The 16,313-nt window shown below is 42.9% G+C and overlaps 1 protein-coding gene across 1 annotated transcript in view; it reads left to right on the top strand.

The window, feature by feature from the left end:
• The window catches only part of Slc30a7 (solute carrier family 30 member 7), a 63,972-nt gene extending 58,839 nt beyond the window's left edge, over positions 1–5,133 (top strand). The window contains exon 11 of the mRNA XM_006977818.4: positions 2,812–5,133. Within this exon, the coding sequence (XP_006977880.1) occupies positions 2,812–2,859 (48 nt within the window). The 3' untranslated portion in view covers positions 2,860–5,133. The remainder of the gene's footprint in view (positions 1–2,811) is intronic.
• Positions 5,134–16,313: the final 11,180 nt, after the last annotated feature.

The raw sequence follows: 16,313 nt of genomic DNA, 5'->3' as shown, positions 1-16,313 counted from the left end.
GCATATTTTCTGTGCTGACAACCTAGGGTCTGTCTACTTCTTTATTCTACTGGAATAGGTCCTAAAGCTAGCTTAGGCATTCATCAGTATTGCACAGAACCTTTCCACCTGAGTTCCAGAAAAAAATGAGCTGTAATAGAAATGAGGGGTGTTTTGAGGAGCCCAGTGTTACTGTTCTAAGGTCACATTAATACCTCTTTATCCCCTGTTGAGAACCTCTCCTTATAAAGTATTGGCAAGAGCATTCTCATTTCTTTCCTTTTTTTTTCCTGCTTCTATTTAAAAGTAGTTTTTGCTTGAAAGAAAGAAATTAATAGGATTTTAATTCATTCAGTAATATTTATTGACCTCGTGCTGTGTGTCAGATATTACGGAGGTTCTGGGAGTCTGGAATGCAAAAGAAGACAAATATGTTTCTCTTGGAGAGATTACATTATAGTGGAAGAACAGAAATGATAAACTGACTGAATAAGTAATCTTTACGATCTTAAGTGGCAGTGTAGTTGTGTCTGGAGTGTCTGGTCCTGGGCTGACCGGACAAAGTGGCAGGGATTTGGGTGAGGGTGGAAGGAGACTGGGCTGTCTGAAGTATCCGTAAGCGGTCTTTTCCCCTCTGGCATTACATCTGACAACTGGTGTTTTCTTCTCTTGTCCTTCCCTCTTCTTCCTGTCCAGGCCCTGATAGAATATAAACTGTGAAGACAAGGCTCTGTTTCCAATGTGGTCTTGAACTCACAGAGATCCGGATGGATCTTTGCCTCTGGAATGCTAGGATTAAGAGTGTATGCCACCACTGTCTGGCCTCTATGTCTAATCTAGTGGCTGTTCTGTTCTCTGACCCCAGATAAGTTTTATTAGGGTACACAATATATTGGGGGACATAATATATCACTACAGAGTTGTGAGGACAGACCTCACTGATGTCTTCATTAGGGGTGTGATGAGAACATCTTCTGTAGCAAGTCTTTCTCTGTACCACCAGCTCCCAAATAACAACATGTAGACTTTTTATTAATTATGAAAGCTTGGCCTTAGCTTAGGCTTGTCCCACTAGCTTTTATAACTTAAATTATCTCATTTTAATCTACGTTCTGTTGCATGCCATCTCTCCATACTGTTCATGCTGCTTTCTCCATGTCTGACTCACAACCCCACCTGTTTTCCTCTCTGAATCCTCTCTGTCCCCAGAAGTCCCGCTTAACCTCTTCCTGCCTAGCTATTGGCCATTCAGCTCTTTATTGAACCAATCACAGTGACACATCTTCACAGTGTAAAGGAATACTCCGCAACAGTCATGTGGCTGTCGTAAGGAGCAAAGTTCACAGGAAGGCTGTATAGCTAAGGGGAGTAAACAAAGGAGGAGGAGGAGGAGGAGGAGTGATCAGTGAGATCAATGGCAAGTCAGGAGCCACATTCCACAGCAGCGTGGTGGCCATTGTACAGACGAAGGGAGATCGGCTGTTGAGTGGTTGGAGGCATAGAGGGACACTTGTCCTTGTAGTTAGTATTCTGAGAATAAACAGAAATGTGAAAGCCAGGCAAGGGGCATTGATAACATCTAGACAAGAGTTGATGGTGGCGAGGGTGGGTTCAAAGTGATGGAGATGATGTAAAGTGGTCAAGTTCTGGTTTGGATAATATTTTGGACGGGAAGCCACCAAGTTTTGCAAGTAGATTGGATATTGGATGTGAGAAACAGAAAGAGGTTTAGAAGGAGCAGTCCTGAGGGTAGGTCAACTGGTGTGATGGGAAGAAAGAGTACAGTGGCCCTGTGCTGCTTCTTGGATACCCAACAATGTCAAGTTCCAGTGTAAGTGGTAGGTGCAAGCTCCAGTCTGGACATACAAACGTGGAGGTATGAACACATGCAAAGGTTGACTTACAGTCTGGCTGTAAGAGGAGACCATTAGAGAACAAGTATAGATTACAAGGACTAAGCTTTTTGTCAGTGGTTATTGCTCAATTATAGAAGAAACAGTGAAGGAGACTAACCAGTGAATATTCTCGGAAAGTGTCACAGGGAAAGTGTTTGGCACGAGGAGACTGGTAATATGAATTATTCCTGATAATCATGACTGTGGAATGGTCTGAGCAGTTTGGAAGTTGCTTGACAGATAGTTGTAGAAAGTGGTGAGATGTAAAATCAGGGTTGAAATGCCTGCAAGAGCAGCGGAATTAGAGACGATGACTGTGGACATGTTTGGGTATTTTGGCTACCCACAAGAGCAGAGATTGAGACTATCCAGGCAGGAAGGGATGCTGGGTAAAGTAAAAGATTTTTAAGGTAGAAGAAACTATAGTGTGTTTGACACTAAGAGAAATGACCCAATTGAAAGAATAAAATTGATAATATAGATGAAATAGGGGGTAATTTAGAGAGCAATGTTCGTGAATAGCAAGTTCATATCCCAAACTGAAGGAACTGGCATGTAAAATAAGTAACCAGTTGCTGGTTGTGATTATTAAAAATAAGTGCCTATGTTGTCATGGGAAGAGCTAGCCTGTGGTAAGCTGGTTTTAATAGTGGCTAATCAAGCACTGTCGTGTTCTCTAAACAGTGAGGGCAAATGGATAACCCTATCTAATAGCACATGAGTAGGGTGTGTGACTAATAGCATAGAATTTTTTTTTCTGTAGTAGTTTGACAACTTGAAATGAAAATACATTGTTTCTTAGAAGCAGAAGACAAAAATGATTCCATTTTCAAAGAAAAATGAGGTGGCGTTTGCTTTCTTGCCACTTTTTTAGAATGTTCATCTGTTACAGGTTTTATTACAGGTTTGGTTCTAATTGTTCTCTCTAACTTTTCAGGCTGGAGTGAGGCAGCTTTATGTACAGATTGACTTTGCAGCAATGTAGTCAATGAAAAGAAATTGTTTGAGGACCAAAATTTTCCAGTACTGTACAATCCAAAGCATTGTACTACCCAGTGCTCTAAAACGGAGACGCCAACACTACATCTCGTCGGAAGCACCCAGTAGTGCAGGTAGAGTCGGCGTGAGCTGGGGATCACAGCCGGATCCTGCCCAGACTGTGGCCTTGTGTGCTCTCCCTCCAAGCCATTCCGATTGCTAAGGTTTCTGGGTTTGTTCTGGGGTCTTGGGTTATCTCTCTCTCTCTCTTTTTTTTCTGGGGGTTCTTGCTGATCACCTTCAGCCCATCCTATCATTTCACCCAGCCAGTGAGAAATTCAGACCGGGGGCCGCCAGTCTTCTGAATATCTTCACTAAAGCTGCTGGAAACCACTGCTTGTATTCCCACAAAACCAGTGTTGTTTTTACAAATAGAAGTCTGTTTTCTATGTGATGTCACAGTTGTTGATGCTCTTCAGTGTAATCATACGTTTGTAAAATTGTTTGTACCTTGCAAACTTATGAACCAAACCATATTGGGTTTTCAAAGTGCCTTTGTATCCGAAAATATATTTGCCAGCATAGAAATGTACCATCAAGGTCATATGTATGGTTTTTTAATGGATATTCTGTAATTTGTACAAAATAAGACTTGCTAGTAACATGTATAATTGTCTTTTGTGTATTTCCAGCATAGGTTTAAGTATATTAAATTTCTTGTCTTGTGAAAAAGAACATTATTTTGCTTTATAAAAAATTCAGTGATCACATTAAGATACTTTGTAGACTAGTTTCAAAAGTGCAGATACATTGGAAAAACTCATTTAAACCAAAAACTCTCCTCCATTACAGGTTCTAAACCCTTCACCTGTCTGTGGGAAATCCTCCAGTAGCTGTCCTCATCATTTTTATAGATTCTGATAGTGATGAGAAAAAGCACCACAGAGTTGGCAGAAATAACTGTGACAGTGACATTTTACATCTTCATCCTCTTTTCAGGTGCCAAGTAGTACAGGGTTTTTGTTTTGTTTTGTTTTCTGATTTTGTTTGCACAAGTACAAATTACTTCCAGGAATTCTAGGACAGCACTTGATTGAGTGTGAACTGTTATCACTGTGGAGCAAATATGGCGATATAGAATTCTTTCTAAAATGGGTATCTTACAAATAGTTGGTTTTCTAGGGTCTCCAGTACTTGAAAAATAAAATTTCAATGGTCATGATGATGGACACTTTAATCCCAGCACTCAGAGGGCATGGGCAAGCAGGTCTCTGGAGTTCAAGGTCAGTTTGGTCTTGCAGGACAGCCAGGGATACATAGAGACCCTGTCTTAAATAATAAATCAACTGTAATTAGAGATGACAGGTGCTTAACACTCAAGTGTTCTTCTGGAGAGATGCTGTTTGGGTGAACATGTTTCCATTGTGCCCCATTTATCCCAGCAAAAAATCCCCTTAGTTTAAATAAGTTAATAGTTAGCAAAATTTTAAAAACCTTGAAAGGCAAAAATGAAGAGTGTAGATCAGTGACAGACACTTTATCAGTAAGGTGGCCGAATTTACTGTTGATTTTTGCCTGAGTTTTTTAGTTCCTTTTGTCCTACTTCTGACCTACAATTTATGAACTAGTCTGTGTTAGGAGAGCTACAGCAGTCTCGACTGCAGCAGAAGACCACACAATGTCTATGGTGCCCTTTGTGTAAATCAAGTGGTGATTTCAAACCCTGTTTGTTTTTTGCCAGGCAGTTCTAAAGCCAGGACTCCCTGCAGTAGATTGTGTTTGATTGGAACAAATTCGGTAATCTTTCAGGAGGGAACATACAAATGGAAATGTCCTGGTCCTGGACTGCTTTTTCATTTCTGTTCTGAGTAGTTGAGTCAGACGGATCCCAGGATATTCTGTGGGTTGGGGCACACTGCTGGAAATGAGAGGTCTAGATGAAGGCACAGACTCAGATGTGAGCCTCCCAGGCTAAACTTGGTGACTCACTGTATCGACACTGTACACATGGAGTCCACTTTGCTGCTTATAAGATTTACGGAAGTGAAGTTGTTGTTGAAATGTGTGCTTCTGTTTAACTAGACCTCAGTGCCCAATCCATGAGCGTTGCTTTTCCTTTGGAGAGGCATGGAATATGTTTGATGTGAACTAAGTTTGCACTTTGTTCCAAGAGCTTGCCAACTCATAACATTCTGCAGTTTGGCATTTACACTTTTGCTTAAATGTTGGCATACCTGTATGTACCAAAAAAAAAAAAAAGAAAGAAAGAAAGAAAAGAAAATGTGAGCAGAAACAACCTTTCACAGAAAGAAAGCTTGTCTTCTAGTGTTCTTGATGCAGTCATAATACTAACCAGTGGTCCCACTAAGAAATACTACCTGGTTATGGTAGTAAAATTAAATCAGAATACCCCTAACATTAGGCCAATATTCATTTTTAAAAAGCGAATCTGAGTATAAATTTGCCAATCTATGAATAACCAAAGTCTTTTCTCTGAATAACAAACCTGCTTTGTTCAGGGAAAGTTACCTTACCAGACAAATGTCCCCAACTAGGTGTATTTTCAAAATTCCTTGTATTCCTTGATGAAGAACTTGACCGAAGTGTGCGTCTTCGTGAAGGACAGTATCTAGTTACGTGTAGGTTAGTGTCCCTCTACTGCCATCCACTCCCCTTTGCAGTGGAGGCATAAGATCATAGCGACAGATGTCATTGTGATTTCCCTTTATCTAGATTCCTCAGAGCCTACACATACGTACTGGCAGCCAAAATACTGTGACTTCTATGTACCTCTGTAGAGCAGCCAAATCAATAACCCCCAGTGCAGCTGATCGGAACGTCCGTGTTTTTACAGACAGTACATGGGAACCAACAAGGTGCAAATGCTGGGATTTAAGAGAACACATTACTTACCGTAGAATTGCACACCTAAGCAAAGACTGTGCTGGGAACAGTCTGTACTACCTCTCATTTTCATGAGAAACCTGAGGTCCAGAAAAGCTCTCATTTCCTTAAGATTACAGGGCTAAGTGGTGGCAAAGCCAATGTTCGAATGCGATTATCCATGCCATGTCGAGAGTTCTTTCCACTGTGCTGTGCTGCTTCCCTGTGGGACCTTGCCTTTCTGTAAATGTGACTAAATATGGCTTGTCAATAAAGAACTCTGACCTCTAGTTTGGGTCCATGAAGGCACTTTATAAATGGAATGTTGTCTCAGTTTTCATACATAATTGTGAAGTTTAGATTATCTCCATAGTATTTGTTGCAGAATAAATTATAATGATTATTTTTTATTCTTCCAAAACCAGCTCTTGACTTGGAAAAAGGAAACAAAATTGTACTTTAGATACTTTTAACTTGTGAGTGGATTTTTATTAATTGCCCAAGGCTCAGTCCAGTTGAATGCTGGCTTACTTTCCTAATTTTGCTAATGTGCTGTAAATGGGTTCCTTTTAGATAGCATGCTGAGTCACACAGGTCATGCCATTTCAGCCCTGCCTGCCATGTTCTGTTTCAGCCATTGGAGAGCATTTTTACTTTAAAAGTTCTCAGAGCAGAGCTGTGCAAATGGGGGACAGTAAGTGTATGGAACACATCTTTTACTTCACTCGGGTAAAGTTCTGAAATCTTCATCAGAACTGCAAATATTAGGCCACTCCGTGAATATATTTCCTTGGCCAAGTTAAGGTCTTTTGTTTGCTTGTCTTTCTACAAAGAGTCACCATTGTTGAAACACATGGTTTTCCAATTCTCTGTTCTGTGAAAGACTCTCAGGATATGATTTACAGAGGCCTCCTTAATGATTCAGATCTCTACCACAGAACCAAGACAGACAGTGAAAAATCGTCTATCAAGGGAAGCGTTTGCAGAGATATAGCAGAGAGGTGTAGCTATTTAAAGGCCAAATGGCTGGGGCTTCTTTTGATGAGGTCATCTTTGGCCATTTCCTAACTACAGATAACACAGAAAACAAGGTAGATCGTCTCTGCTAAATATTTATGTATCCGGATACTTGGTGGCTTTTCTCGTGTTCTCACATCTTTATAAAGAGAATTTTGCATGATTTTATGATTGACGGCATCTTAAAATCCAGTCCATGATTCTCACAGCATGAGGAAGGAGTCCTTATCTGGGGGGAGTCTGGTATGGCAGCAACTCAGTCTTTTCTGATGGCTGTTTTTAAAAGACCCACGAAGTTGTAGCACATCTGTGTAGTCTCCTGGAAAATCGGTGAACATTCAAGGTGCCGTTGCTATGGGAACATTTACAAACTGCCTCCAGCCTGTTTCTTCTTATGCTCTATATGTTTGCCTCATAACTTGGCCATGGAACCAAAACCATGCTGGGGAAATGGCACTAGAACTTCTTAAGTCCATTTAACAAGCAGTCAGAAGAAAGTTCCATTGGAAGTCGTAGTGGAGCTGCTCACTGACAGCATTCTTTGTGCCAGCATGAAGAAGAGAGTGCCCGCCCTCAAGAACATCATTGGGGGATCATCGGCCAAAAAGCACCGATCAATCTTCAGAAGGGTTAAGTAGTATCTGATTTACACATTGCATTTTACACAAAGCTTTTCGATATGAAAAGTCTGTTTCATAAATAGAAGCCTGGGCTTCCACCACAACTTTGAATACAAATTTGTAATTTTGACTGTGATGTTGGAAAGCACACAAAAAAAAACCGAAAAGAAGTCTTGTATCTCCTTTTCCGCTTTGACTCAGTGGGTTTCTGATTACAGGCTCATGACACATGTAGTTCCCAGTCCCTCTTGGTAGACCGGAGCGATGCAGCCTGAAGGGTAGGGTCAGGAGGACGCTGGCACTCACTGCAGGGAACATCTCACAAGCTCTGCGGTCTTTGTCCAGACTGGATCTCTGTTCACTCTGTCCATTTCTCCCCAGCTAGCCTCTGAGATGATCAATCTCTTGTCTACTTTCCATGTTGTTGGGGGTTTGGCAGAACTGAGACCGCGCTGGGGCCTTCTGGACTGCACAGGCACGATGAGGATTGTGTCGCCTCCCATGGTTTGGTGGAGAATTGCCATCGTGCCCTATCTTTTAAGGACTGTCTACTCCCCCCGGATATTTTGTCATCCAAAACTCTTTCAGAGATACCTCTTGAAGGGGTTTCTAATGAAAACACCATTTCATGTCCCTAGAATACACTTACCATTTTTGTCTTGTTTATCTTCAAATATTTTTTGTATATTTTCTCCCCTAATTTGGAAATAATGTGACTGACAATTTGCCAGCTCCCTTCTTTATGTATTCTGAACAGGCCCACACTTCCCTTCCCTGCTCTTGATGGTTTTAAACATGGCTAACTTGGGGTTGATTCCTTTGGTGAAAATGATAGCTTCTAAACATTTCTAAAATGTTTACATACAAGGCAAGGCTAGGTAGGAATGTCAGAGGTAAGCAACCTGGATGGTTTGAAAAAGCTGCAGTGAACTATTAGGACTTGCCCAAGTGCACTACAACAGGTCCACAATGTATGTATCTTTCACATTTTCTACTTGAGTACATTCACATATATATTTTTGTTTAACCGCAATGTATTTTAAAATGATCATAAACAGCTGTATTGAAAAATTGTTTTCAATTAAATTTCTGTTTAAAAGTCTTCTTGGGTCATGTCTCTGAGTTGAATGGGCCAGAATCTACAGAGACCGGATGCTGAGGTGTTGACCCAGAGCCTCTTCCTGCATACTCTTCCTTTAGCTCAAATCCCTTTCTAGTGCTCTTTGGAGATTTCCACCAGCATTGAGTTGTTCTTACCTCCTCTCTATGGATGACCTCATCTGACGTGAAGCTGACCTAGTCTCCATGACCCTTCCAAAGCTCTCTTGTCAGCAGTAATTCCCTTTTAAAATAATCTTTGCCAGGCATGGTAGTGTACACCTTTAATTTCAGTACCCAGAAGGATGCAAAAGCAGGTGGATCTCTGAATTTGAGGCCAGCCCAATCTATAGAGTGAGTTCCAGGGTAGTCAGGGCTGCAAATTAAGACCCTGTCTCTAAATAAATAAAATTTTTAAATGAAAAAAAATTCCAGAAAAATCCATGCCATCTTGTCAAAGGGATTCTTTTGTCTTCTTCTCTCATATATTACATCATGACTGTAGTTTCCCCTCCCCTGAGCCTCTCCTCTCCTACTTCTCCTGTCCCCCAAATCCAGCCCCCCCTCCCACCTCCCCTCAGAAAAGAGCAGGCCTCCCAGGGACATCAACCCAAAGAAGCTGCAGTAAGACCAGGCACAAACCATCACATCGAGGCTGGACAAGGCAACCCAGTAGTATCAAAAGGGTCCCTCAAGCAGGCCAGAGTGAGAGACCATCCCCGCTCCCACTGTTACCCACAAGAACACGAAGCTGCTCAGTCATAACGTGAGGACCTGGGTCGTACCCCTACAGGGTCCCGGTCAGTTGATTCTGTGGGCTGTGTTCTCGTGGTGTCCCTAACCCCTCTGGTTCCTCTGATCCTTCCTCCTCCTCCTCCTCCTCCTCCTCCTCCTCCTCCTCCTCCTCCTCCTCCTCCTCCTCCTCCTCCTCCTCCTCCTCCTCCTCCTCCTCCCCAAGCTCCATCTAATGTTTGGCTGTGGGACTCTGCATCTGCTCCCATCAGTTGCTGGATGAAGTCTCTCTGGTCTTTGATGAGGATTCTGCTGGGCTCTGGTCCCAGAATACTCTGCAGGAAGGACAAACCAGGTCTGAAGTCCAGTCCCTCCACTTGGGGGCTGGCTTGGTTACAGGAGATGGCCGGTTCAGGCTCTGTGTCCCCCATTACAGCAGTTTTTGCTAGGGTTTCTCTCGTAGATTCCTTGGAGTTTCCTGCGCTAGGTGTCTCCCTCACTCTCAAGCGGCTTCTTCGCTGTCAGTCTTGCCTGTACTCCAGGGACGGCCTCCGCTGCGTCTTCTCAGACCCTCACAGCCTGGACCCGTGCTGCTTGCCGTGTCCGAGTCTCCATAGCTCCTAGTACTCTGCCTTCACTTGTGTTTGTTCTGACTGTTTAAAGGCCATCGGTGGCACATGTGTCATGTTGAGGGCACAACTGTCAACATACAAGCCGGAACAGAAATAAAACTCTTCCATCCAAATTGCTTCTTGGTGACAATTCTATTCAGAATTATTGACTCCTAAGAAATTGAAACATGGCTTTGGCCACCTCTACTTCCTCGCCCTCCTATCACAAAGTCCTTCCCTTCTTCCTTTATAATCTTTTGAATTCTCCCTTTTCCATTCCAGGACATTATTGTATCCCAGGACTTGACTGAGCAGAATCACGTGAGAACTGCTCATCTTCCCACCTAGTCCATGCCCAGCTTTGCCGTGTCCGGATCAGCCCCTCACAGCAACATAGAATTGGCCTCTAGGCGGGGAAGAGAGGGATCCACTGGATCCACTGGGCCAGGCTTTGATGTCCGCTGCTCTACCGACTTCCTGCTCAGCGTCCTGGCCCTGCTGCACACCACTCTTACTTGCTAGGTCTGCAGCACCGGTCAGGGAATCTCTGCCTTTGCTCTGTTCCCTAGAATTAGCCCCTGAGCCAAAGTCCACGATGGCCTGTGGACAGTCGCCACAACCTTTGCAGCTCTCACACAGGGGAGACAAGCTCTTTACTGCAGTTCCATGCTGTACCGATCTTGCTTCTAAAAGAGCCCGCTGCCTCCCCAGAAGCCTGTCTATGTTGCCCGGCTGCCAAGGCTAGCTTCCCGGTGCAGAGCAGTCCTCTAGCTCAGAGTACTGGCTCTTTCTCATCGCTCCCTCTCTTGTTTTGCTTCTTCCTTAGAAATGGCCATTACTAGTTTGTTTCAAACTCTGAATCTACATTTGTGGTTTGATTTTTGGAGGAGGTGTACATTCCTGGTATGTAGTGCTGACAAGGTACCTATCACTTATGAAACACAGTGGGTTTTTTGTTGTTGCTGTTGTTGTTGTTTTGTTTTGTCTTGTTTTTGACAGGTGGCTATTCTGGAACTCACTATGTTGACCAAGCTGGCCTCAAACATACATGGATCCACCTACCTCTGCCTCCCAAGTACACTAGGTCCAACTAAAGGTTTCATTATGTATTTTACGTACGCAAGTGCTTTTTCTACACACCAGAAGGGGGCATTGGACCCCACTATAGATGGTTGTAAGCCACAATGTGGTTGCTGGGATTTGAACTCAGGACCTCTAGAAGAGTTCAACAGCCAGACAGCACTCTTAACTGCTAAGCCATCTCTCTTAAACCCTCTGGGAACTCTTAAATGCTTGTTTTCTTCCTTATTTTGTCCCGTTTCTCACAGTGTAGCAACAAGCAAGCTTTGCATCTAGACTGAAGACACACAGAGATGGAGAGGCAAACACATCAACAATGTAAACAGAATGGCAGCAATTTACTAGTTTGCATTCTATTTCAAGGGGAAAAAAGCAACTTAACAGCACTTTGATGGCTCATTGGGACATTGTCAGTTCCCCCAACCCTACCTCCAAGCTTTGAAAAATCTACCACTGGGGCTGGAGAGATGGTTCAGTGGCTAAGAGCACTGGCTGCTCTTCCAAAGGATCCATGTTCAATTCCCCACACCCACGCAGCAGTTCACAGCCATCTCTAACATTAATCCCAGGGAATCTGGTGCCCTCTTCTGGCCCCTATCAGCACTGCATGCAAGAAAACAACCGGTTATACACATTAAAATAACATTTTTTTAAGTCTTACCACAAAACTCATGCTTAACAGTGTTACCAACATTTAAATAGACAATTCAACTATATTTTCTAAATTCTTAAAACCAAGAAGAGCCGGGCGGTGGTGGCGCACGCCTTTAATCCCAGCACTCGGGAGGCAGAGCCAGGCGGATCTCTGTGAGTTCGAGGCCAGCCTGGGCTACCAAGTGAGCTCCAGGAAAGGCGCAAAGCTACGCAGAGAAACCCTGTCTCGAAAAACCAAAAAAAAAAAAAAACCAAGAAGAGCCTGATGAGGTATCATTAGAATTCACACAGTCCCACACACTAGGCAATCAAAATTTATTGGAAAAAGAGAAAAAGAAAAAAAAAATCTGGGGAGATGGCTCAGTGGTAAGAGGTTTGCCGAACAAGCATGATGTCATGAGTTCAGATCCCAGCATCCATGTAAATGCCTGGACATGGCCTCACGGGTGTCTGTAACCCCAGCCGAGGAGCATCACTGGGTTTACTGACCACCAACCTAGCTTCAAGTTGAATGAGAAACTGTCACAAAAGAATAAGCCAGAGATACACAATGCCCTCCTCTGACTTCCACATGTGTGCACATAACTTTCATACATACGTACATACAGATAACCCCAAAAAAAATGTGTTTTCTAGTGGGAAATTGAAATCTTTGAAAATAGTATTGTATAAATTCATCTTTATTGTTTTGGAGGTCAGCTGTTGCTAAACTCAAAAGATTAAAAATAAGACAATACAAAGCTTAAAAAAATCCAAACAGTATTTGGCAAGAAATATTCTCTTTGAAAGCATAACATTTTATAAACAGATTCATGTTTCCATGTATAGTTTCACTTAATTATAATTATAACTTTGCCATCTTTTAACTTTGGAAATGTGATCATCTAAAATTATAAGTAAAATAGGGACTACCTGATAGCCTCACCTTGTCCTCACCCTAGGCACTGAGTTAGATCATCATGTTTAACTACAGGAATTCTCTACGTCATGCAACTTCCCCTTCAGTAGTAATTAGTGTATAGGTCATGTTGTCTTAGGCAGACTCCAAAAGGTAAAGATAACACATCCATAGTCCTGTTAGCTTGAGGAAACTTGGAGGCGGTACTGTGGGGACAGCCAGAAGCTACGGAAGCCAGCAGAAGCTTCAACTTGAAGAGAGGGCAGATTTTCTGATTGGAAAAGCTATGGCTTTAAAAGGCAATGCAAATTTCTCCATCTCTTCCACATGGGTGAGGGTGAAGTCCTGCCCAGGAAAGTACAGAATAAAGAGTCATGAATGCCAGGTTCCTGGCCAGAGCATGAATTGGGAGCCCAGGGAACTGTGATGTAGGGGGAAGACTGAGGGGCACAGAAGCCCAGGAGAACCATATAAATAACTTTTTGAACCCCAGGATCACTTTCAAATCATTAATGCTTTGATGTTGACCCTACTTAGCAAACTAAAAAGCCCTCTGACTTCCCAAGCTCCACAGTGAATAGACTAAGTACACAGGGTTTGACCTGTGTCTTTAAGCTGCCCTCTTCGACCAGGGTAGGGACAAGACAGACTAGCAGTCACACCCTGCCCTTTGCCACGTTGCTTGCTTAGGAGAACAGAAAGGCTGACTTCACCGTAGAATTTTAGAAGACTTGGGATCTCATATATGATATTCAGAATGTCCAAGTTAAATTCCAAGTGAGTTGACCAAGCACTGTAACCACATCAGCATTGGAGTAACCTAATAAAGATGAAATAAAGTAGCTGCTATAAAAATGCACAATCATCTGGGGAGCCTGCATGGGACCGAACTAGGCCCTCTGAATGTGGGTAAAAGTTGGGAGGCTTGATGTGTTTGTGGGTCCCCTGGCAGTGGGACCAGGACTTACCCTGGGTACACAAACTGGCTTTTTAGACCCCATTCCCTATGGTGCGATGCCTTACTCAGCCTTGATGCAGGAGGGAGGGGCTAGGTGTAGCCCCAACATGGTATAACAGCCTGTGTTGACTACCCAAGGGAGGCCTTACCCTCTATGAGGAGGGGATGGGATGGGATGGATGGGGGTAGGTAGGAGAAGTGGGAGAAGAGGAGGGAGGGGTAACAGGTTGATATGTAAAAGGAAAGAAAAAATTTTAATAAAAAATTATATTAAAAATGAATAATCACACAATCACAAATAATCTTCCAACAAGGGCTAATGTAAGAAATTGGGGATTAGGGCTGGGGAGATGGCTCAGTGGCTAAGAGCTATTGTTCTTGCAAAGGACCCTGGACTGGTTCCCATGTAATGGCTTCACAATGTTTTGTAACTCTAGTTCCAGGGAATCCAACATTCTTTTTTGTTCTCCGTGGTCTCCTGCATACAGATGGAGCACACAAACTCACATAGTTGCACACAAACACATAAAAACAATAAATCTTTTTTTTTAAATGAACATTTAAGACAGTAACCAAATTTTAAAAGTGCACCAAATGAACTCAATAGCAGTACAGAAGAAGCAAGAGTCAATAATCTTGAAGACAGATTAGGAAAATTTACTTACTCAGAACACATAAAACATTCAAGAATGAAACAGCAGGAACAGGACAGAACTCAGAGACTTGTGGGACCAGAAATGTCTGCCATCCCTATGATCAGATTCATCAAGAGATCAAAAAAAGAGGAGAAAGCATTCAGTGTGAAAAAGATCTTTGAAGCATGGCTGTATGCCTCCCACATTTGGGGACATAAACCTATAGATTCAAGAAGCTGATTACATCCCAAAGGGTGAAACCAAAAATATCCACACAGTAGGAAGGATTTTCAATCAAAAATCTCACAGGTGTCATTGCAAGTACCGAGGTTATACTAGCTCATATGCAAAAAAGCAAAAGAGCTAGAAAACAAATGACTTTGAAGAGAACTTGAAGGAAGCACACTACCTCTTACAATTTGACACAAAAATCAAGAAATCCAGAGGGTGTGACAATGTGCTGCCTGTCTCAACAAAGGCCAGTGGGCACACAGAAATTGAGTTTAAGTTGCACTTCACTAGAGATCTGTGATCTGAGAAGGTAGCAAATTAACCACCTTTAAATTTAAATAAACCACCTTACATCTTGTCCTCAGCTAGCAGTGTTTGGGGGAAGGAACAGAACGAGTCACTGCACAGCTGTCTTGCAAGAGACAAGCATCATGTACTCCCTTGCAGTGCTGTGAGCATGCAATCCAGAGGTGCCCGTTTGGAAGTCACTTGGACAGCGTTGTCACTCTTGCCATCACTGGCATATGCAGTGTAAGGGGAAGAGGTTTGTTTTGGCTTGGGTATACCGTCCATCATGGTGTGGGCAGCACTGTGCAGAAACAGCTCCTTGTCCGCAGCAGCATGAGGCTGCGTGTTCACATCTTGGTGGATGGGGAGAAAGGAAAAGGCTGGTGTTTAGTGTAGCTGATGTTTTTCTGTGTTCCACCTGGCCCGTGGTCAGGACAAATTTCTCTCACCCATCAGTCCTGCAGCCATTTGGACCCAAGTAAACACACAGAGACTTATATTACTTATAAACTGTATGGCCATGACAGGCTTCTTGCTATCTAGTTCTTATATTTAAATTAACCCATTTCTATAAAACTGTACCTTGCCACATGGCTCGTGGCTTACCAGTATCTTTACATCTTGCTTCTCATGGTGGCGGCGGCTGGCAGCGTCTCCGGACTCAGCCTTCCACTCCCAGAATTCTCCTGTTTATCCCACCTATACCATACTTCCTGCCTGGCTACTGGCCAGTGTTTTATTTATCAATCAATCAGAGCAACACATTCACAGCATACAGAAAGACATCCCCAGCAGTTTAAGTATCTATCTTTCTCCTTTTTGCCTTTATTCAATTGTGAACTCAAGTCTATGGGATGGTACTGCCCATATTCAAGGCAGAGCTTCCTCACTGGACCCTCTGGAAATACCCTCTCAGACATACCCAAGAGTGTGCCTCAAAGATACCCTAGGCATTTCCTAATGCAGTCAGGCTGATAATCAAATCAACTATCACAAGCAATTAAAATGTTGTACTGATTTATTTTTTCAGATTTTCATATATGCATACAATGTATTTGATCCCATTTGACTCCCACTGTCCACCTTCAACTCCTTGTGGATATTCCCTACATCCCCTTCCCAACTTTTCTTTTTTTTTTAAACAACCCCAAGAGTCCCATTTGTGCTGCTCATATACACATGAGTATGTCACTCCTACTGGAGCATGGGCAACCTGCCAGGAACTACACACCTAGTAGCCCATAACTATCAATAGCTCTTAAGCTAGGGTTGGGGCTCATGTGCCCTCCCCCATCCATGTTGGAAGGTTGCCTGGCTTGATCTTGTGCAAACAGCCACAGCTACCACCAATTCATGGGTGCAATAGTCATGTCCGACTGATGCTTTCTGATCTCTGGCTCTTAGAATATTTTTGTTTCCTCTTTCTCTATGTTCCCTGAGTGGTGGCACGGAGGAGGTAGAATACAGATGTCCCATTTACAGCTGAGCACTCCACACATACTTGTCTTTGCACTTTGACCAGTAGTACACAAGGACTTTTCGTTGATGAGAATGGTGAGTTACAACCACATGAAAGTCTGTATGTGAATGCTTTAACAATTCTCATTATTACTAAAAAGTACAATGTAGAACTCAAAGGTCTCTTAGATGGTCAGGAGTTCAATGAACTGCAGTCTCTCCATACAAGCGAACTCTACTAACCTGCAAAAATGAATACAATCTCGGTACCTGGAATGGTTTACATGAATGTCAAGAA

This window comes from Peromyscus maniculatus, chromosome 6, assembly GCF_049852395.1.
Source record: "Peromyscus maniculatus bairdii isolate BWxNUB_F1_BW_parent chromosome 6, HU_Pman_BW_mat_3.1, whole genome shotgun sequence".
Lineage (NCBI taxonomy): Eukaryota > Metazoa > Chordata > Mammalia > Rodentia > Cricetidae > Peromyscus > Peromyscus maniculatus.
This window is presented reverse-complemented; position numbering and strand designations above follow the sequence as displayed.